The sequence below is a fragment of the Helicoverpa armigera genome, chromosome 13 (genome assembly GCF_030705265.1).
Source record: "Helicoverpa armigera isolate CAAS_96S chromosome 13, ASM3070526v1, whole genome shotgun sequence".
Taxonomy (NCBI): Eukaryota; Metazoa; Arthropoda; class Insecta; order Lepidoptera; family Noctuidae; genus Helicoverpa; species Helicoverpa armigera.
The window spans coordinates 4,810,067-4,828,349 of NC_087132.1; the positions used below are offsets into that span (position 1 = coordinate 4,810,067).

At 33.9% G+C, this 18,283-nt stretch overlaps 1 protein-coding gene and 1 long non-coding RNA gene across 3 annotated transcripts in view; both read left to right on the top strand.

Moving 5' to 3' along the window:
• LOC110371629 (pyrokinin-1 receptor) overlaps positions 1-18,283 on the top strand; it is a 79,452-nt gene that overhangs the window by 54,144 nt on the left and 7,025 nt on the right. For both annotated transcript variants that reach the window (XM_049840358.2, XM_021327973.3), the window contains exon 2: positions 16,863-17,716. In XM_049840358.2, the coding sequence (XP_049696315.1) occupies positions 16,933-17,716 (784 nt within the window). In that variant the 5' untranslated portion in view covers positions 16,863-16,932. The remainder of the gene's footprint in view (positions 1-16,862; positions 17,717-18,283) is intronic.
• On the top strand, positions 3,793-4,947 carry LOC135117736 (uncharacterized). The gene is made up of 2 exons (XR_010277096.1): positions 3,793-4,078; positions 4,621-4,947. It is a non-coding gene; the product is annotated as an uncharacterized LOC135117736 (long non-coding RNA).

Below are 18,283 nucleotides of genomic sequence, written 5' to 3' on the forward strand. Positions count from 1 at the left end.
AATAATAAAAATACTGGAATGTCAGTAACACAGCGGGCGTTTTTTAGATCTGAACAATTTGCTATTTGTATCTGAAGAGATAAATGAGCTCGTAAATACTGACTAGTAGTGCTAAATCTAATCACATTAGTTCTTCACTTCAGAACTGTTAACACCTGCCGACTTCATGATGTAATCGCATTTCTTATTACTACTCTATAGTCTACATTATTTGATCATACATAGTAAATCTGCAAGTTACCCATGACAAAATTAAACTGCAAAGTTGAGTTAAACCACTTTTCAAAAATGATCCTTTCTCAAAAAAAATATTCAACGTGATTTGAAAATCAATTATGGCAACCGAAAAGTTTTTTCCATTGAATTTAGCTATTTTAAATAACTATTTTGCATGACATTTACGATATCATAAAAAAAGAAGTAGATAATAAAATCATATTCCCTCTACTTTAAAGTGACTCGTGCCAGATATGAAACGTTGTACATAAATTGTGATATGACTTGAAGACGGGACTTAGAAGCAAGTAGGTACTTTCTTTGTGAACTTACAGGATTTACTGCTCTCTTAAATATAATTACCTATACACCTTGTGTAAATAATAGTTTCCCTAAATTATTACTCGCATAATTAATATCAAAACTCACCAGTGCGCGCCTCGGATAAGCGTATTTATGTACCCAATTATTTATTCAGACATGAGCAATAATATCAAGTATCTTTGTAATAAGCACCGCCAGCAGTCTAAGGCTTAGGAATTTTCCCAAATGGTGTATTTAGAAGTTTACAAGTGACATTAAAGCTTTAATGAGTTCACTTAAGCACGGTTCGGGTTATGCCCCATATGTAAGTAATCACTCGTAACATGTCTAGTCCTTATCCTTTGTTGTTTGGTATTAGCCTGGACGACTCGTTTAGGCAATAATGAGATATAGGACAGTTACATTACATCTGTCAAATTAACTCCCATAATTCGGGTTCTCTATTTAGCATCATAATACATATTGTCGATCAATCAAATGCAGGTGTGGGTTTAGGTTTATTGGAAATGATAACATGCAATAAATGGGAATACGATAAGCTGACATATGTAGGTCAGGAATAAATAGACTGATGAGAATGATGATTAAATTCATTGTTGTCATAATGTGAGTAGATTCTACAAGATTAAATCTATAATACTGAAGTGTTTAAATAGAATGGAGCTTTAAAATCTGCTCGTAAAAGCGGATCAGCACTTGCTTCCAGCAATTTATTTTACTTGATTGAACAAGATGCTGAAACTGACGTTATTCTTTACAGACAATAGTTTTCAATTTTATGTGGCTTCACCCCTACCCGTTATAGCTTGCACTCAAGGGTTCTCGTTCCATTTTCCGTAACAAGCTAGATTTCAACGCTTGTCCATTGACCCGACGACGCACCCAATCGGAGTTTATTAACACAGCTTTGTACAGCAATTGATGAGTTCTAGCTCAAGTACCTTTTACTTTATTCTTCTTTCACTTTGTTGGTTCGTTTTGAAGTGTTTCCGACAAAATTAGATAATTACGAGAAATACAAATTAAAGCTAACCTTGTTAGAGTAAATAAGAGGATCCGTTTACAACTAACTACATCCAAACTCGTTATATTTCCGTGTATTTCACAGAATTATATAAATCAGGAACGTGTCTGTCTTAATTAAATTACCTACCCAACAGTAAGTAGCATAATGAAACGCAATAAGTAACAATTGTATCATGATTAATTATCATGTCGCTTCTAGTCTATTGATATATTGCTTAAAATATATCCTATAAGATAGCCTTTTGCACAAACCTACGTGGTCAATATTGTAAAACGGTCAATACGCAATACGCAGGCCAGAGATAAACCAGCACAATCCTACAAAAAAGCATTTCACGAACACAAAAGCGGAACAGTAAAAACTACAGAAAATGAACTGCAGCGTTTGTTATTTTTTATTGAACAGAAACGTACCAACATTTTTAGTGCTTGATATTTTAACTTTTCACGTTGCTGAACCAAGTGGCTTCATCAATGTGCGATCAAGTAAAATCCTCTTTTATTTTGATTTGACTAGGCGTTCTGTCAAGCTACATTTAAATGCTGCTTATTAAACACCAGTTCAATTACCTACTCTAACAGTATTTGTACAAATTACACGCGTGCTCACTTGAAACATGTCCGGAATAACTAATTACTGTGATATCTTATTTGAACTTCTGTGATGTGATTCTGTGAACCAACTGTTGATACACTTTTAATTGGAATATTTTACGTTTTGCGAATAGGCACTGCTCATCGTGCCTCATTTCAATTGGTAAGCCTTAAAACACTTTTACTCTACTGCATTTACTTTTTCACGAAAATTTGAGATTTTTTTCTTCTTTGTAGAAACAATTACCTATTTAGTAGATAGGTAGGTATAGGTAGGTAACTTTGCACAATTTTTAGGTTCTATTTATTGATTTCTTAGCAAAATAATGAAGGTTAAAATTAACCTTGTTGCTTACAAGCTTTGATTTCAACTTCGTCAGTTTAATCTTATCCTTTCAAAGAAAATCGATGTGCATTTGTTTATATAGACGAAGTACCCACTCGCTCTTAATGGCTCGGATTCAACTCGTTAATACATAAAGTACACAACAATCATGTTTGTACTAGTGTCAGAGTTCCCTGAACTTTCGTAACTCAAGTATATTTTAGTTCAGTATGTATGTACGTACAATGAGATTTACTTGTCACTCCAAACTAAGCTAGTGGTTTCAGAACAAACAACAATATTGTTACTTTTTATATGCTTTATTCGTTTTCAACATTATTTGAGTATGGGTTTATCAGCATAATCATGTTGTTTTTAAATTATGGAACATGTAAAAAAATACATAAGTAGTTGTCATTTCCATTTTTAAATGCCGGAAAATTGTATTTTCTTATAGTATATGTCAATGCATAGCTTTTTGCAATATAATTTTGTTTACTTGTGAATAAACACTATTGTTAATAAATCAACTGGAAAATAAGCTCAGTCGCAAATTAATAATTACCTGACGTACATTAATAACATTGCTTTCAATAATATGTATTCATTGTCTATTATAACAAGTAACCATAAACAATTCGGACATGAACTACACCTAAATATTCATAATATGAAAATATTAGTTCTGCAGCGATCGATAAATTAGAAATTACTTTCATTACCAACTGGTAAGTTGACGGAAATTTTAAAATAAAAATAAACTTTACTACAGTACCAAAGTAAAACGTGCAGAAATAAACAATTGAATATCACTGCTATCCGATTTTACAATCGCCAGATACCTTTTTTCTGAAGAATGTGTTTGACGTTTTGACAGCTCTTCATATAGAAAATATTTCAAATCTCCATATTTATTCCTTAGATAGAAAATAACTGTTGATTGAAAAATTTACTCTAAGGCCCGAGTTCACCTACAACTTACACGTTTTTCTTAAAACAACTGTTTACTTACAAAATTTAACGTAATAATTCATAGACAAAATTATCTTAAAATTATCTATATGTAAAAAAATAATCTTGCCTCGTAGGCTTCGCAACGTAGGACAACAGTAAGTATCGGGATACCATGAAAGTTCGTGTTATCGCAAGAAGCTTGACAAACTTCGTCGCATCGCATACATATACCTAGGTAGTATCCCAGGGTGTCGAATTGTTGTCACTCTGTTGACTTATATCAAAAGGTTTGTCATGGTTTGCGTAAGATTTCACCAATTTACGCTTCAGTTCCGGACCCTACACAGAGCTTGTAACGGAACGTTACATGATTTGTAAATGCTGGTCTTTGTTTGTGCGCGGGTTAGGAACGCGCGGAATGAACGGAACGAAGGGTTTTGATCGATGCAGCGGCGGGCGTGAGCGCAGCGCCGCATGGACATTCGCTCGCTGGTCGCTTCTAGACTGGTGTGTGCGTTGACCTCCTACCAAATTCCGTCGTGGCAAGCGCCCTAGCAGACACGGCCGTTTAATTTTGAAAATTAATTTTATTAAATCAAGTGATTCAGTATATTTGTTGTGTGGAAATCCCGAATTAGGGTAAGTTTTGAATAGCACACGAATTCATATCATTCATGCAGTTATTTCCAGCTTTGTGCTTCACTTTGTCTTTATTTGCAGCTTTTCATATTTCAATTTGTATTTCTGTGTACCGCTGTGCTTATTCTTGCCGTATTGCTAGTTTTAGATGGCTTAATCTACAAGTTATAGCTGGCAATAGTTAAGAAAAGCATTAGCAAATTACAAAAAATGTTGTGTCATTCTAAATTCGAAGTACCTTCAAGTGTTAATAATTTTTTCCAAATTAAAATTTTAAATATTTTTTTAACTTTTGTAACTGCCATAACCGTTACTTGTGTTTAATTATATTTTCTTTTCTTTTTTTTAACTGTTAATCAACTCAACTGTTAATTCTGTTTAATTCTATTTTCTTTTCCTTTTTTTTTGTAAACTCCGTTCTGTAGTACCGCCACGTCAATGCTACTACATTTAGATAGGTAACTCATCCTCGTTGTCGTCGGTGGTACTCCAGCACGGAAGTTATTAGGCCGAGTTCTGATTAGCTCGAACGGTGATTCCAGGTTTTTCCACCCGGCTATAAGACGCCAGCAGCAGCAGCCTCGTGTTCGGTTTGTTACGAGCCGAGGTGTCGCCGTCGCGATAGCTTCGTGCAGCACCGCGTGCACGTCAGCACCGTCTCCATCCCTGTGACGTCACCGTACAGCACCGCAGTACATCTCGGCCTACTTCCATCTCCGGCCAGCAGCGTGATTTCGCCGCCACTACAGGGGAGTACCTATCCCTGCAGAAGTGACTTCAGACAAAGTTATACTCACGACCCACAAATCAAATCTTTGTGTGCCTCCGGCTGTGGTTTTTTTATACATTATACATTGTTTTTAAAGGTACACACCCGTTTTTTTATTTCTATCACCTCGTAGGTGGGAATCAAACGGGTGGAGGTTACAAGCTGAATCTCGAAAGACTGCTGTGTAGACTATGTTTCGTTTGAATGTATACAAGGATATACAAGTATATGGCGTGTGCATACCTACTCGCCTACACGCTTTATTTTTTTATATTCTTTGTATGTACGAATATTCAATTCTTTACAAACAAAACAATGTATTTTTTGGGTTATAATGATCAAAGGGATTTGTATGCGGCATCCACCTAAATGTGTCCTGTTATCGCTACGTGTCAATCTATCGGGCTGCAAATGATTTACTTTCGGCTTCCAGTACCTATATATTATGTACTACATACATTCCAATTACAGAATATAATCAACTCGTCACTTACCCAACATCCGCTCAATCTATTCAAGTAAGTAATACCTAGGCTATAGTCTTAATTTCCCCCAGTTAAATTGACTCGATAATAATAAACCACTGTGTTATTTCTAGTAACATCTAAAGCTATTGCTTTATTGGCACAAATTGTGGTTGATTCTCAGAAATCATCTGCAAGAGTTATTTTAAGGATAGCTTTGTGATCATCTAATTATCCCTTTGATCCAATTAGCGAAAAGTTCTGTGGTCGTAAATGTCAGGTTTGTCTACACTCCTTTGTTGAAAAGATATTGGTGGATGAATAAGAAACTTAAATATTTTATCAATCATTCATTAGTACTTTTCATTAAGTCAGCAGTTACATAGGTATAAGAATGTCGAACTAAAAATTCCTACGGGTAAAATGTCAAAGGTGCACAAACATAGCTTTCTGTATGTTATGTAGCCTAGAAAGTGTTTAGTTTATCATGGAATTACAAAACAAAACTTTCTGCTCAAGAGTAATGTAAGGATTAAGGCTTTACGTCCCTTAACGCATACAGTAGGTATAAGCTCTCAAAATATACGGAATAACTGGAAGTGTCTTATCTCTCATGAAAGTAATGTGATTGATTGTGACAGATCAGCTTAGTCGACCTCCATCGTTTTCCCTTTTACATTTGTCAGTTACCCTTACATGTCGACAAACGCGGCTCCGACATCTTAAATGTATGTTATTTCTCTGATCGAGAACGGTTTATATACTTAAAAGATTTTGCTGGCGATAATAGGGGAGACCTGTCCAAAACCGTATATCCGGGCAAAACCGTATAGCGTATGTATTTCTGTTAATAATTCAAATTTCCCGCGCCACTGCAGCTCAGCGGTGTCAACCAATCACAGCTATTTGTCAGCAAACACTTGTCGCGACAGGCACGCGCGTTTTTTAAATATTTTATTTTATTGTTTTTAGTGGTTTTTATGTAATTTATGCGCAATAAGAAGTGCCAATCGTCAAATTTACGTGTGCAATAGGTAAGTAACTAATAGTCATGTTAAAAGTGTGTATATTTTTATGTAATTCAGTACATTTGTACCGGTGAAATCAATTACGAATGTAGTAGCGAGTAACGTATTTACACATACAATGGTATGGGTCAAAATCGTAAAGGGTAAAATCGTACATGTACGATTTTGACCCGGATGTACTTAAGTGTATTAACCTTTTATTTTTCAAGACAGATGCAACGAAGCCTCGTGATTATAAAAGGACGACTAATAGACAATCGTGGGACTCGGAAAACATAAAAAAGGTGTTCAAGCCGTGTTTGATGGGACTATGGGGTACTTCAAAGCTGCTCAAATATATCAGGTGCCGAAACCCATAAGGTATACGGTTTTGTCCATGCCCTGGGGCAAAACCGTAAAACGTAGAAGAATTATTTTTGCTATTTTTTTTCAATTTACGCTTTAATTGTCTAAGTTAAAATATTGTGATTGCGTACCTTATGAGACTGGTTAAAAATAAAAGTTGATTTAGTACATCTGTGTTTTAAAATCATTGATCAGCATCCACAAACCCTTAGCTATACGGCTTTGCCCCGGTCTCCCCTATCTGTTGACCATTTCATTCTCAAATAAACAGCTTATCTTACTCACATAATTTTGTGTTATTTATATTTATGACAGATTCCATTGGTGAATTAAGGTCGAGTGAAAAGAGACGCCTACTTTTTTTCATACATAAGCAGGAGACAATTCTGTGAGGGATAGCTGCAGTGACACAATATCTACGGCAGTAGACGTAACAACCGATTTCACTGACAACCACGTGTCAAACTGACAATCACGTTACATGTACAAAGCAAACTCCAGTAAAGAATGAACCAAATAATAAAACTTGACAACAAAAACATAGTGCACGTGTTACATGTCGGGATTACCCAGTTACAACTTATCTCAAAGATTCTGATGATAATCTTGGTCAATTATCCCCCGCGACAATCTCTGCGAAACTCGTTTCAATGTCGCAGTCGTTATGCAATTACTGCACTCATTGATAATTACTGCAATTTATATGATCCAGCCACTTTATGGCACTAACAACGTAAACAAAACTATATGTCTTATAGTAACTAGTACTATTTGCTTGAGATTACCGTTATTGTGTTATGCGCCTTTTATGAGGAAAATGCACTCGGAAAAATAAAATGTAAGCTTCGTTGATGTATGAATGTAACTGTTGGAATTATTTTAAACTTGTTTTTCTATGTAGTTATCTTACAAAATAGGAATGCTCCACAATAAAACATGCTAGTAGCAGAAAACGCAAACAATCTTCCTATATAATATTTATAAAAGGAAGATCAAAAAAATACTAGGCAACATTATACTATTAGAAAATTCAAAATTACTCAACAGAGTATATTAACTGTAACGGAATGTAATTCAAATATAGTTCGGAAAATTTCCACCCTCAGAAGAGTTTCTAAATTAAATGTTGAAACAAAAATTATTTTAGTGTCATATTTATACAAGCTAATAAGCGGAGGGCAAGTTTAAACATTATTTGAATAGATATGTAATAATATTTTTATAACAATACAAAAATTGTTAAAAACCTTGCTCAGTTTTGAGAAAACTTTAAACCCTGAGGATATTGTTTTTTTTTAGAAGTAAAACGTTTTAAACATTTTAGTTAGTAATCAATTATTAGGAACTAGCCGTTTCCACGCGGTTTCACCAAAGTCCCGTATAAACTACTGTTCATACCGGTATTAAATATAGCATGATACTCGGGAAGGGTGTAGCTTTCCAACAGTGAAAGAATTTTTTAGATCGGTTCAATAGTTTCGATGTTTAAAAAAAAACTTTTCATTGCTATAGGTACATAAGACTTCAGAAATCTTGATCATTATTAGCCTGTCTAAAATAAAAGTACGAGCTCTTATTTTTCTGGCTTAATCAACACCTGCAGCGCCTGCAACAAATCAGGATAATAAACTTCCTTCGTAAAAAATACCTACTCTATTGAAGTAGGTAAAACAGGTGCAAAATGTTTACTACAATTTGTTACCGGTAAGTCAATAAACAAGTTCCATTACATAACACTTCATACTGAGTCATACAATACCATACACTTACATACTTACGATCTATATTTACTTAGGTACCTTTATAAGTGTAAACACACTATTTTAATATCGTGGTAGTGCCCAATTTAGTGGAAGTTCATAACGGTTCCCTTGACTGCAATCTAATAGTGCTATGGTAATTCGTATACGAGTAATGTTTTCTACACCATGTAGGTAAGTCTTTTCCCGTGGGTTTACTTGACACAGGAGCAATTATTGTTGTACTTACTAGTTCTCTTTTTGCGACATTGAAAATATGAAGGACTATATTTTTGAATGTATAGAAAAGTCATCTTATTCCCTTTTCTAAATGGTAGAGATTGACAGCATATATCTCGAGTTTGAACAAATTAAGTTTAAGGTTCTTTAATTGTCGTCGCTACACAAGAATACAAAGTATGGGATTTTCTTTTTTATATGCGCACTCACATACATCGATGAAAATGTCAAGAAGCTCAATATTAATAAAAACAATATTCTATTAGCGCTAAAAATAGAAAAGAAACATCTATCTTACTTATAACATCATTTTACATTTAACATTTATAACTATGATATAAAGGTCGACCCCAAAAAATACATGAATTTCTTTAATGAAACAATTTATCCAAAAATATATCTACTTACATAAAATCTTAGGCCTTCGGAATCAGAAACTTACTTCATGTTGTAATACACCCACAGAACAAGTTCTTTGTGTTTTTCATAGTATTAAAATAGGTAGCCTAAGGGCCAATATAACTGTAACTCCTCTTTATACAAGACAATGACGACGTTTCACAAAGGGAAACTTTATTCAGAAATAGTAACCTGAAAACCCCCTATTTTTGATACCTACATAACATTCATTAAACTCAGGTATCTGGTTTGAGGAAGTCAGTTAAGCAGTCGCTCTATGTAAGCTAATGATGATGATACATCTATAAAAGAAAATATATAAGTAGCTGTGGTTATGTGCTGTCTGTGTAATTTCTATTATATTTTGTCCATTTCGATCTATTTAGATACGATAGATCTACATAGATAAATACATAGGCGTTAAATAATATGAGCACGTGAATATTACCCTGTATCTATTTCTAATAGGTACATAGGTATTCGAGATTTTTAAGTTAAAATGTGCTCCAATCGATTGCTCACTAAAAGGCGTGATATTATCATTACATGCACAACTACTTGGTTTAGTTTAGGTATAGCATAGTCTTACCCATTCATTAATATACCGGGAATCAATGGATTAATTATAACCATTGCTAAGCTAGATATAGCTAGTGCCTATAAACTAATCGGATACATGATCACACAGACGATCAAACAGATGAACATACAGACGCACACACGTGAATGCAAACAAAGCTATCTAAAGCTATGTGTTCGAATGATATTTGAAATATCCAACGAAATTTTCAAACGACAAGTGCCTAAAAAATCAAAATTTAAAATACAAATTGATAAATTTTTCAATATTTTGAACGTTGTCATTTTACCCGGAGGTATTTTATTTAGGTATTATTACATAGTTGCGTTCGATTTCAGGCGTCCAATATAAAAAAAAATGCAAGTAGATAAAATATGTAGATACTAGTATTTATTACTTCGGTCAATGGTCATTGATTACACCTAAAGAATTTATTACTTTATGTTAATTTTGGTCTTCGTAAGGACTTCATGAGAAGAACATTATTTATTTATTAGGTCATAGCTTCTTCTTCTTTCGTGTCGATGACATGTCTTATAGTGAGACTACAGTTTGACAGCCCAATATGCCGCCACAGCGAGAGCACGGCCGGATGCGCTCAAGAGGTCCTGCCGCGAGCAAGTTTCAAGGCACAGTGGACATGCGATGAGGTGGGACATGGTCTGCATAGCAGCCCCGCACTCGTACCCAAGGTCAGCCCCGCCCGTGAAACCCCTCCTGGACCGAGGTCATAGCATAAACTATGCGTAGATTCGTTCGGTTCGTTCGAACGTAGATTCGTTCGTTCGTTCGGCACCCATTCGTTTTATTATTGCGAATGAATATCTTCAAATACATTAGTAATGTACAGCACAATTGACCTCCCTTTTTTGGTAGTCGGTTGATGAATATCCTACGTAAACATCCCTCCGGAGCCTTTACTAACTGATCGTTTACCATTAGCTATTCATCATTTGCCTTACCCTTTCTCAACTGTGTTGGGGTCCGCTTCCAGTCTAAACTTATACAGCTAGAGAACGAATGTTTTATAACGAGCTCTGCTATCTGGCCTCTATCTGTTTTCCATTAGGTGTTAACCCACATTGAAAATATAAATACTTAATGCTACATTGATTGCACTTAGATCTGACAATTAAAAGATAGATTTTTCTAAAAAGCCTTGACCACTTTCGTGACAGAATTGTATTTAATCATAATGATGATAGATTAAAACGACATTTTCTGAGTCAACCGCAGCATTAATTAGATGTTGATTTAAGTGGTAGAAAAACAATTAATGTTTTTTTTTATATTGTATGTATGAAACTATATCTCTTAACATTTTTGACGCAGTTATTATATGAAACATCATTCAGATTCAGAAGTCAGTTTGAATCCTTAAACGTTTACCTATTACCCAAAATAAACCCTGAGATTGTCAAATAGTTTTTAGAAACATATACAAGAAAATAGGTAGTAATAATTTGCAACAATAATGCCAAATAAGTTTTTTTACTTGTGGTATTATTTTTCTCGTGTCTTAAGCACGTGCCTCCTAAAATAGCAAAAGCATAAACCATAACTGGCTAGACTTAATATATCAACTGTTGTCCAAATAATAAAAATTATCAACAAATATAGAATTATCAGCTACTTATCTTATGTTACATCTGCAGTAATTTTGTTTTTTTTTTGCAATTTAAATGTAAATTGAACAGGAAAAATCAGAAATAAACATTCAGTAGGTATTTTTTAAATGTGAGACACTACATTAATTAGGCAAGTTTGACAATTTCGAATAATTCATTTAATGTCATGTGGCAAAATAATGTATACGTTAGCTCATTTGCTTTAAAACCTATCATTTTACTTTTATACTGTAATCCGTCTATTTATCAAATTGGTAAAAAATTATATTTAGGTGTTATTAATCATACCAATTATACCTATATGCAGGTTATATTTTTTTTACCTATATAGACTACCTACTTACTTGCATATTGTACCTTTGCATAATCTAAATAGAGACTAAAAGGAGATTAAATATAACAACTAATATACCTATATACTAAGTCTATAGGTATATTAGTAACATGATAATGTCTGATTATAGCTTTCATAATAACTTTTTACTTCTTCCCAGTAATAAAGGCAAGCTTTATGTGAATCCAAGGAGTTGGTAAAGTACGATCCGGATTATAAAAGTATTTCTTTTCCAAACAATTATTATTTCATCAATAAATACTTTTTCCATAAACTTTTTATGCGACCTCGATTATTTGAACTGGCCACACATTTTCTGAACTTTTAATTGGATATACTTTTGTACAAAGTTTATAATTTTTTCAGAATCAAATTAATTTTGAGTTTCGTATTGCGTAACTTGTTATAGGTATAGAACATTAAACTCCATTTGATTCTACGTTACCTCAGAATTGGAATTCCAAAAAAAAAACTTAATTGAAATAGCCTGTTAAGTTTTAAATTCGTATCCAACTTTGGCAGAGATTCCAATTAAAGTACGGTCAGCAGTCACAATACGGATCACCCGATTTTCATTTCTGTTCGATAGCTGGATAAGTGAGACTCGTTACCTTTGTTCCAAATTAAAATATAATTAAAAGTGTCTACTAAGAGTGATTAAAATTTCAAATTAATGTCAATTGCATGAATTTGATGACAGTAGATATTCGTTCTTAATCACTTACGAACTGCATATTTATCAAAATAAAAGCGAGCTATTTCTAAATTATTATTTGATAAAAACTGTTGTACGACAATATGAGCAATTAAAATGCGATCTGTCCGTGAAAAAACTAGAATTTGAGGCACGTGTAACATAAATGTCAACCTGCACAGTTGCACACCCATCACAATTAATCTGACTTGTCAATTAACGCTCAATCCTTCTCCGTGTGTGTGCCTGTGCCCAGCAATGGGACGATAAAAAGGCTGTAACGTAACGTCAATTTAGGCAATTGGTAAGCCTTGGCTCGACGAATGGACGTACAGGCAGTCTCGTCAACTCGTTTTATATATTGTTCATAGTATTCCTAAGTTGAAGTTTAGAAGCTGGAGAAAAATGTGTGTAACAATGGTATGCTTAAGCCCATAAAGTACCTATAACAATACCATGTAGAAGTAATGAGTAAGTATACTATTGATGTACTACACAAGAGTATACACAAACTGATTTCGGCCGTATGTTAACATTTCATTAACTGGTAAATGTAAATATTTACATTAATCTATTAATACACACATTTTAATGACATTATCAAAATACCTAATTATGTTGTTGAAAAGCTTGTGTATTAGCTTTAGCTTAGTTTACATAAAATTCCTAAATTAATATTAGTAGCCGGTAAATATTTACAAAAAAAATATATATATATCTAATACATATTTTTTGGTTTAGTTAATTAATCTACCTACATATTTTCGAATTGTTTAAGAAAAATGTTACAAAATATATCCACTACACGGCCTCATTTAATTAAAAACTTAGAACAGAAAAATATGCTTGGTTCTTCATACTAGCAATTTTTTTATACCCATTCATATTAGTCAAAACGTTTCCTTCAAAGTGATTTCTTGTCAAAAAGAATAAGAATGTGTACATAATTCCAATACATATAATTTTATATTTTACTAATAAAAACGCAATTATTATTAAAATTTACTTTGAAATTGTACAAAAAATTCCCGGAACATTCAGTTTAAATCTATAGCAATTATGAACAACTGCAAATGGAATTGAACTTGTTCTATGAATTTTATATATTTTCTCTCGGTACAATTACGCTGTCTTGTCTTGTTGCCCTAGACTTAACAAAACAGAATGGTTGCTTTACTAGGAATCACAAACAGCTTGATAAGTAGCGCTTGCATTTCCATGTCGAATAAAATATAAACCGTAATACACGAAACTAGCTGTTTCCTACACCTTTACCCGCATTCCGGGGTCTTCTTCCCGGACACCCCGGGATGGTGTAGCTTCCCAATGGTGAAATATTTTTTTCAAACCGGTTCTAGTTTCTTTGCCTTTTGCTTTAGGGTTGGTTTTTATGCATTCCTTGCCAGACTATGCTAGACTTGTATGTTTAAAAAAACTTAGAGCAATAAACATTTTAAAAAGACTCCTCTCTGCTTTAAATTATAAGGCAGGTACTAAAATTAAATGCCAACATATGAATGCGAAAATGAATTTATTTAAAATACTGGCCACATCTGTTGTTTACGTAATACCCGACAATCAGGTATTACAATGTATATCATAGCCAAATGCAAACAAAATGAGAACGATGAGTAGGTATGTTATTATTATTTATTTTTATACTTTATATCAAGGCTCAAATGTGACATTAAAATGTATATAAGTATGTAAATATATTTATTCTGATCGAGCGAACGGCTGGGACGATTTTGATAATAATTTTTTTGGTGTGTTCATTTGTGTTATTATGAATATAACAGAAATAACTATCTTTTTTAAAAGACTGATCGTTTGAAAAATCGATTTGTTATTATTGGCATTTCAATAAACAATCGATAGTCGCGCTCCTATTTTGTAAGCAAAGACATTATGCAGTTTTCCGCAAAAGTATAAAAAATCTGCATAAATTCTAAAATATTAAAAGTCTGTCAACAACTTCTTCAGACACTAAACCATAAAGACTTTTTCCCAAAAAATGAGCATACAAAATGTAAGCAAAGTTGACGTCAATTGTTTTGAGTAATTAGGATGGTATTTTCATGTTGAATTTAGAAGCAGCGTCATGTATAACTCAGATTTGCTTACAGGCACGGTTCGTTAGTCAAGTCGTCAACACTCTTAGCTATAATTTATCATTCTCTATTTCATCCGCTCACGTCACCCTGAGTCCCAGGGTCGGGGGGATGGGATGGGGACAGTTTAACCCTCATATCTGTTTACAATAGCAAAGTCGTTTTAAGGCGGATATTATAAAGGTGCCAACCTTCGTTGTGACATGCAGATGTCATGTCAGCTGATTTGCTTATTTTCATTTTCCTGTTTCGAGTAAAATATTTTGTTGTTATTTGTGATTCTTTTGTATATTTTTTTTAAAATACAGATCGCAGGTGGAAGCAGCACCTTTAAAAATAATTATGGTACTGATTTTATCACAAGTCTTAACAGATTTTTCAGATAACTTTACATTAGGTAAATAACTTTATGTGCAATCTCTTAACTCGTCAAGTGAACAATAGGTACAAAGAATAGAGTGCCGCTAAGATATTCTGAACGGAGTATTCCTATTTTCATAGCAGTCTACCTTTTTATTGAATGAAAAAATCTACGAAGTAGGCTGAGAACAATTGCAAGAAGTGCCTTTTTCGTAGTTTTTTTTTATTGTATAATCCATACACGTGGAACCTTCTCTTTCCAGCCGCGTCGGTTCAATTAGTAAAATAAATACATGTAGACAGGTCACTCTGTTTTCCGAAAAGGTGAGTTGTAATGGATATCCTTGTCTAGTCATTTACTTGGTCTGTAGATATTACATCTTCCTTTGTAGTTTGCTGAGTTCCTTGTTGAACTAAAGAATCTTGTAGCAAAAAATTAATTATTAAAGCATACTAGGAGCTGAGCTATTATTAAAATTACACCTGCAAAGTAAAATGTATAGAGAAAATAACATTTTAACTTGTTACAAAACCAAATGTTACTGTTTAAACAGTTAACAATTAAATTGATAAGTTTATACAGCTAGGCAACCTAACTTCTTGTTACTAATTAAATGTCAAGAGTAGACCCGGCCACAAATTTAAAACGGTGCAAACATTTAAATGAATTAAGACAAGAGCCACTTTGAATAAATGAAACTTAGCGGTTAAACAAGACAAGAGTACTTCTGCCTTATTATGACTGAATCACTTATATCCCGCGGTTTCACCCGCACCTGCGAAAACTGCTTCTGTTTTCTAGGTCTATTTTTAAAGAAATACAATTTGTTATTTGGTTCTATTTCCTCAAAATATTATTTTTGAACTTATAAATAAATAAAATCCATCAGTAAATTGATATAGGTGAGTAATTCCGGATAAATTACATGTGACACTGAAATACATTATATTGTAACTGAGAGTAATATTGCAAAAATGACGCTAGAACCTTCACAAAACCAATATTTTTCTGTGGCAACCGAAGATAGAGGTTGAACTTTATGAAATTGCACGAGATTCGATTATTGTAAAATAAAACGCCAAAGGGACGTAGAAATCTGAAATCATTTATCGATTGTTCATCTTTAAATATACAGAAGTTAAAACCATCTAATAATATATGAAAAACACTCACCTCAACTTATGCTTAGGTACGAGTTACCTGACTACACGAGTAAATATGCTAATCCTCAGATATTATTCAACGAGGCATTTTTCTCTTATCCAATTTAACACAAAAGGCGATTTAAAGGCAAATAGATATTGTATTTGTCAATCAAGCAAATTGAATCGGAAAACAAATCAGCTTATTATTCCAAAGATTGAGTTTTCGAGATGGGCATGGAAGATACAATCCAATTACTTACAAAATACACACAAAATGTATTCTTTATGCATCGCCTCGGAGATATCCTGTTTGTTCCAATTTCTAGCACATTTGCAATTGTGATGATATGCCAATGTTGTTCGCGCGTCCCTCTGTTAGTACACTCACAAACTGTTTACTAGCACGCTTCCATAACAGGTTATTATTCCACACTTTCTCCTGACCAAAATATAGGTAATTTGATCTGAATAACGTTGTGTTTACGATATCTCTTTATCACAATAAGATAAGACAAGTTGTTTTGAATACAACATAAAACGAGTTAGCTAGAATTGTGTATAACTTTATTACTCTTAGTTTCTTTTGAAACAAAAGTGTAAATCCTTTTGACTCACACAAATCCACGAGCTACGTGTGAACAAGTTATACCTACGTTTTTATACTACCAACATGCGAATCGGCGAACAGTTTTAGTGTCGGTCGGACTGTCGAAAATATTTCATCGTAGGTATTGTAACAATATAGAAATATTTTAACAAAACTTTTTCTATCAAAACATTTTTTGATGAAAGTTACAAAAGACGCTTGGAAAATCTACAATGATTTTGCTGTATGGGTGCTTTCATCGAAAATTGTGTTATTTATGTTACACGACCTTCTCACACATTAGGCATTTTACTCTCTCTTACTGCAGTATATTAAAATATCTTTATTTTCCTTGTTTCAGACTAATGAATGGAGTGAATAAAGCATTTTGATGCTCTCGACAACACCAGAGCCGATACAAAAGACTCATCATGAGTCCCATCAGTGAGGTGGCCAATTTGACCGGCAACACCTCAGAGCCAGTTGACCCCACGGTCATCTTCGGCCCACAAAGAGACTCCCTCTTCATCGTACTACCTGTCACTATCGTATATGCACTTATATTCATAACCGGGCTACTAGGCAACATATTTACATGCCTAGTTATAGTCCGGAACAAAAGTATGCACACGGCAACAAATTATTATTTATTTAGTTTAGCTATATCAGATCTCCTCTTACTTATAAGTGGAATGCCTCAGGAGATGTATTCTATATGGTCGAAATGGCCGTATGTGTTTGGACACAGTTTTTGTGTGATTAGAGGTTTAGCAGCTGAGGCGTCTACGAATGCCAGTGTTTTGACGATAACTTTATTTACTGTAGAGAGATATTTAGCAATATGCCACCCGTTTGTTTCACATAAGATGTCGAAGCTTTCACGAGCAACGAAGCATGTGATGTTTCTGTGGGTGGCGGCGGTGGGGCTGGCGCTGCCTCAAGCTCTGCAGTTCGGGCTCCTGGAGCACAGCGGAGTGACCATGTGCCTGCAGACGAGGGTCATCATAGAACACTCGTTTGAAATCTCAACATTTTTCTTCTTCTTCGCGCCGATGATCCTCATCACAGTGCTATACTCACTGATAGGGCTGAAACTGAGGGAAACGAATATAAGCAAAGAACAAAGTCAGAAAGATTTCGACACCAGTATGAGATATACGCATAAAATCAGACGGAAACACAGCCAGTCCACGAGGAGAGTCGTCAAAATGTTAGGTAAGAAATAGATTTATATTTTTATTTACTAGTTTTAATAGTTTATTTGCAAATATCAGATTCCACTGTCTTATCGCCGAATTTAAGACACACGATATACGATGCTTGTTAAATGGGAGAATATAATTTTAATGAATTAAAAGTCTTTGACAGGAGGTTGAATAAAATTCAATATGTATAACGCTTTACCATTCTTGGTAACAATGATTACCAAAACTTCGATAGCTAGGACTAACATTTTAATATTTTACTTGAATAACCTTCCAACAGCCTCATTCCTAGAAAGACTCTATAAACAAAAATTTTTCATTCATTGAAATCAGTTCTATCTGAACTAGGTCATGGAAAAATTAACACAAGACGAACTCACCGTCGCATTATCATATTCCCCACTTATTACGTTAGATTAAAAACATATTTATTTGTGATTCAAGGTACGCACTCTCTCCCGTGCCATAACGTAATATATCAACGACAATTCCACGTAGAATCTAAAAATAGGTACTCATAATTATATTAAGATATTCCTTTTGACTGACGCATCTTAATCTAGAAATAAATTTCCGA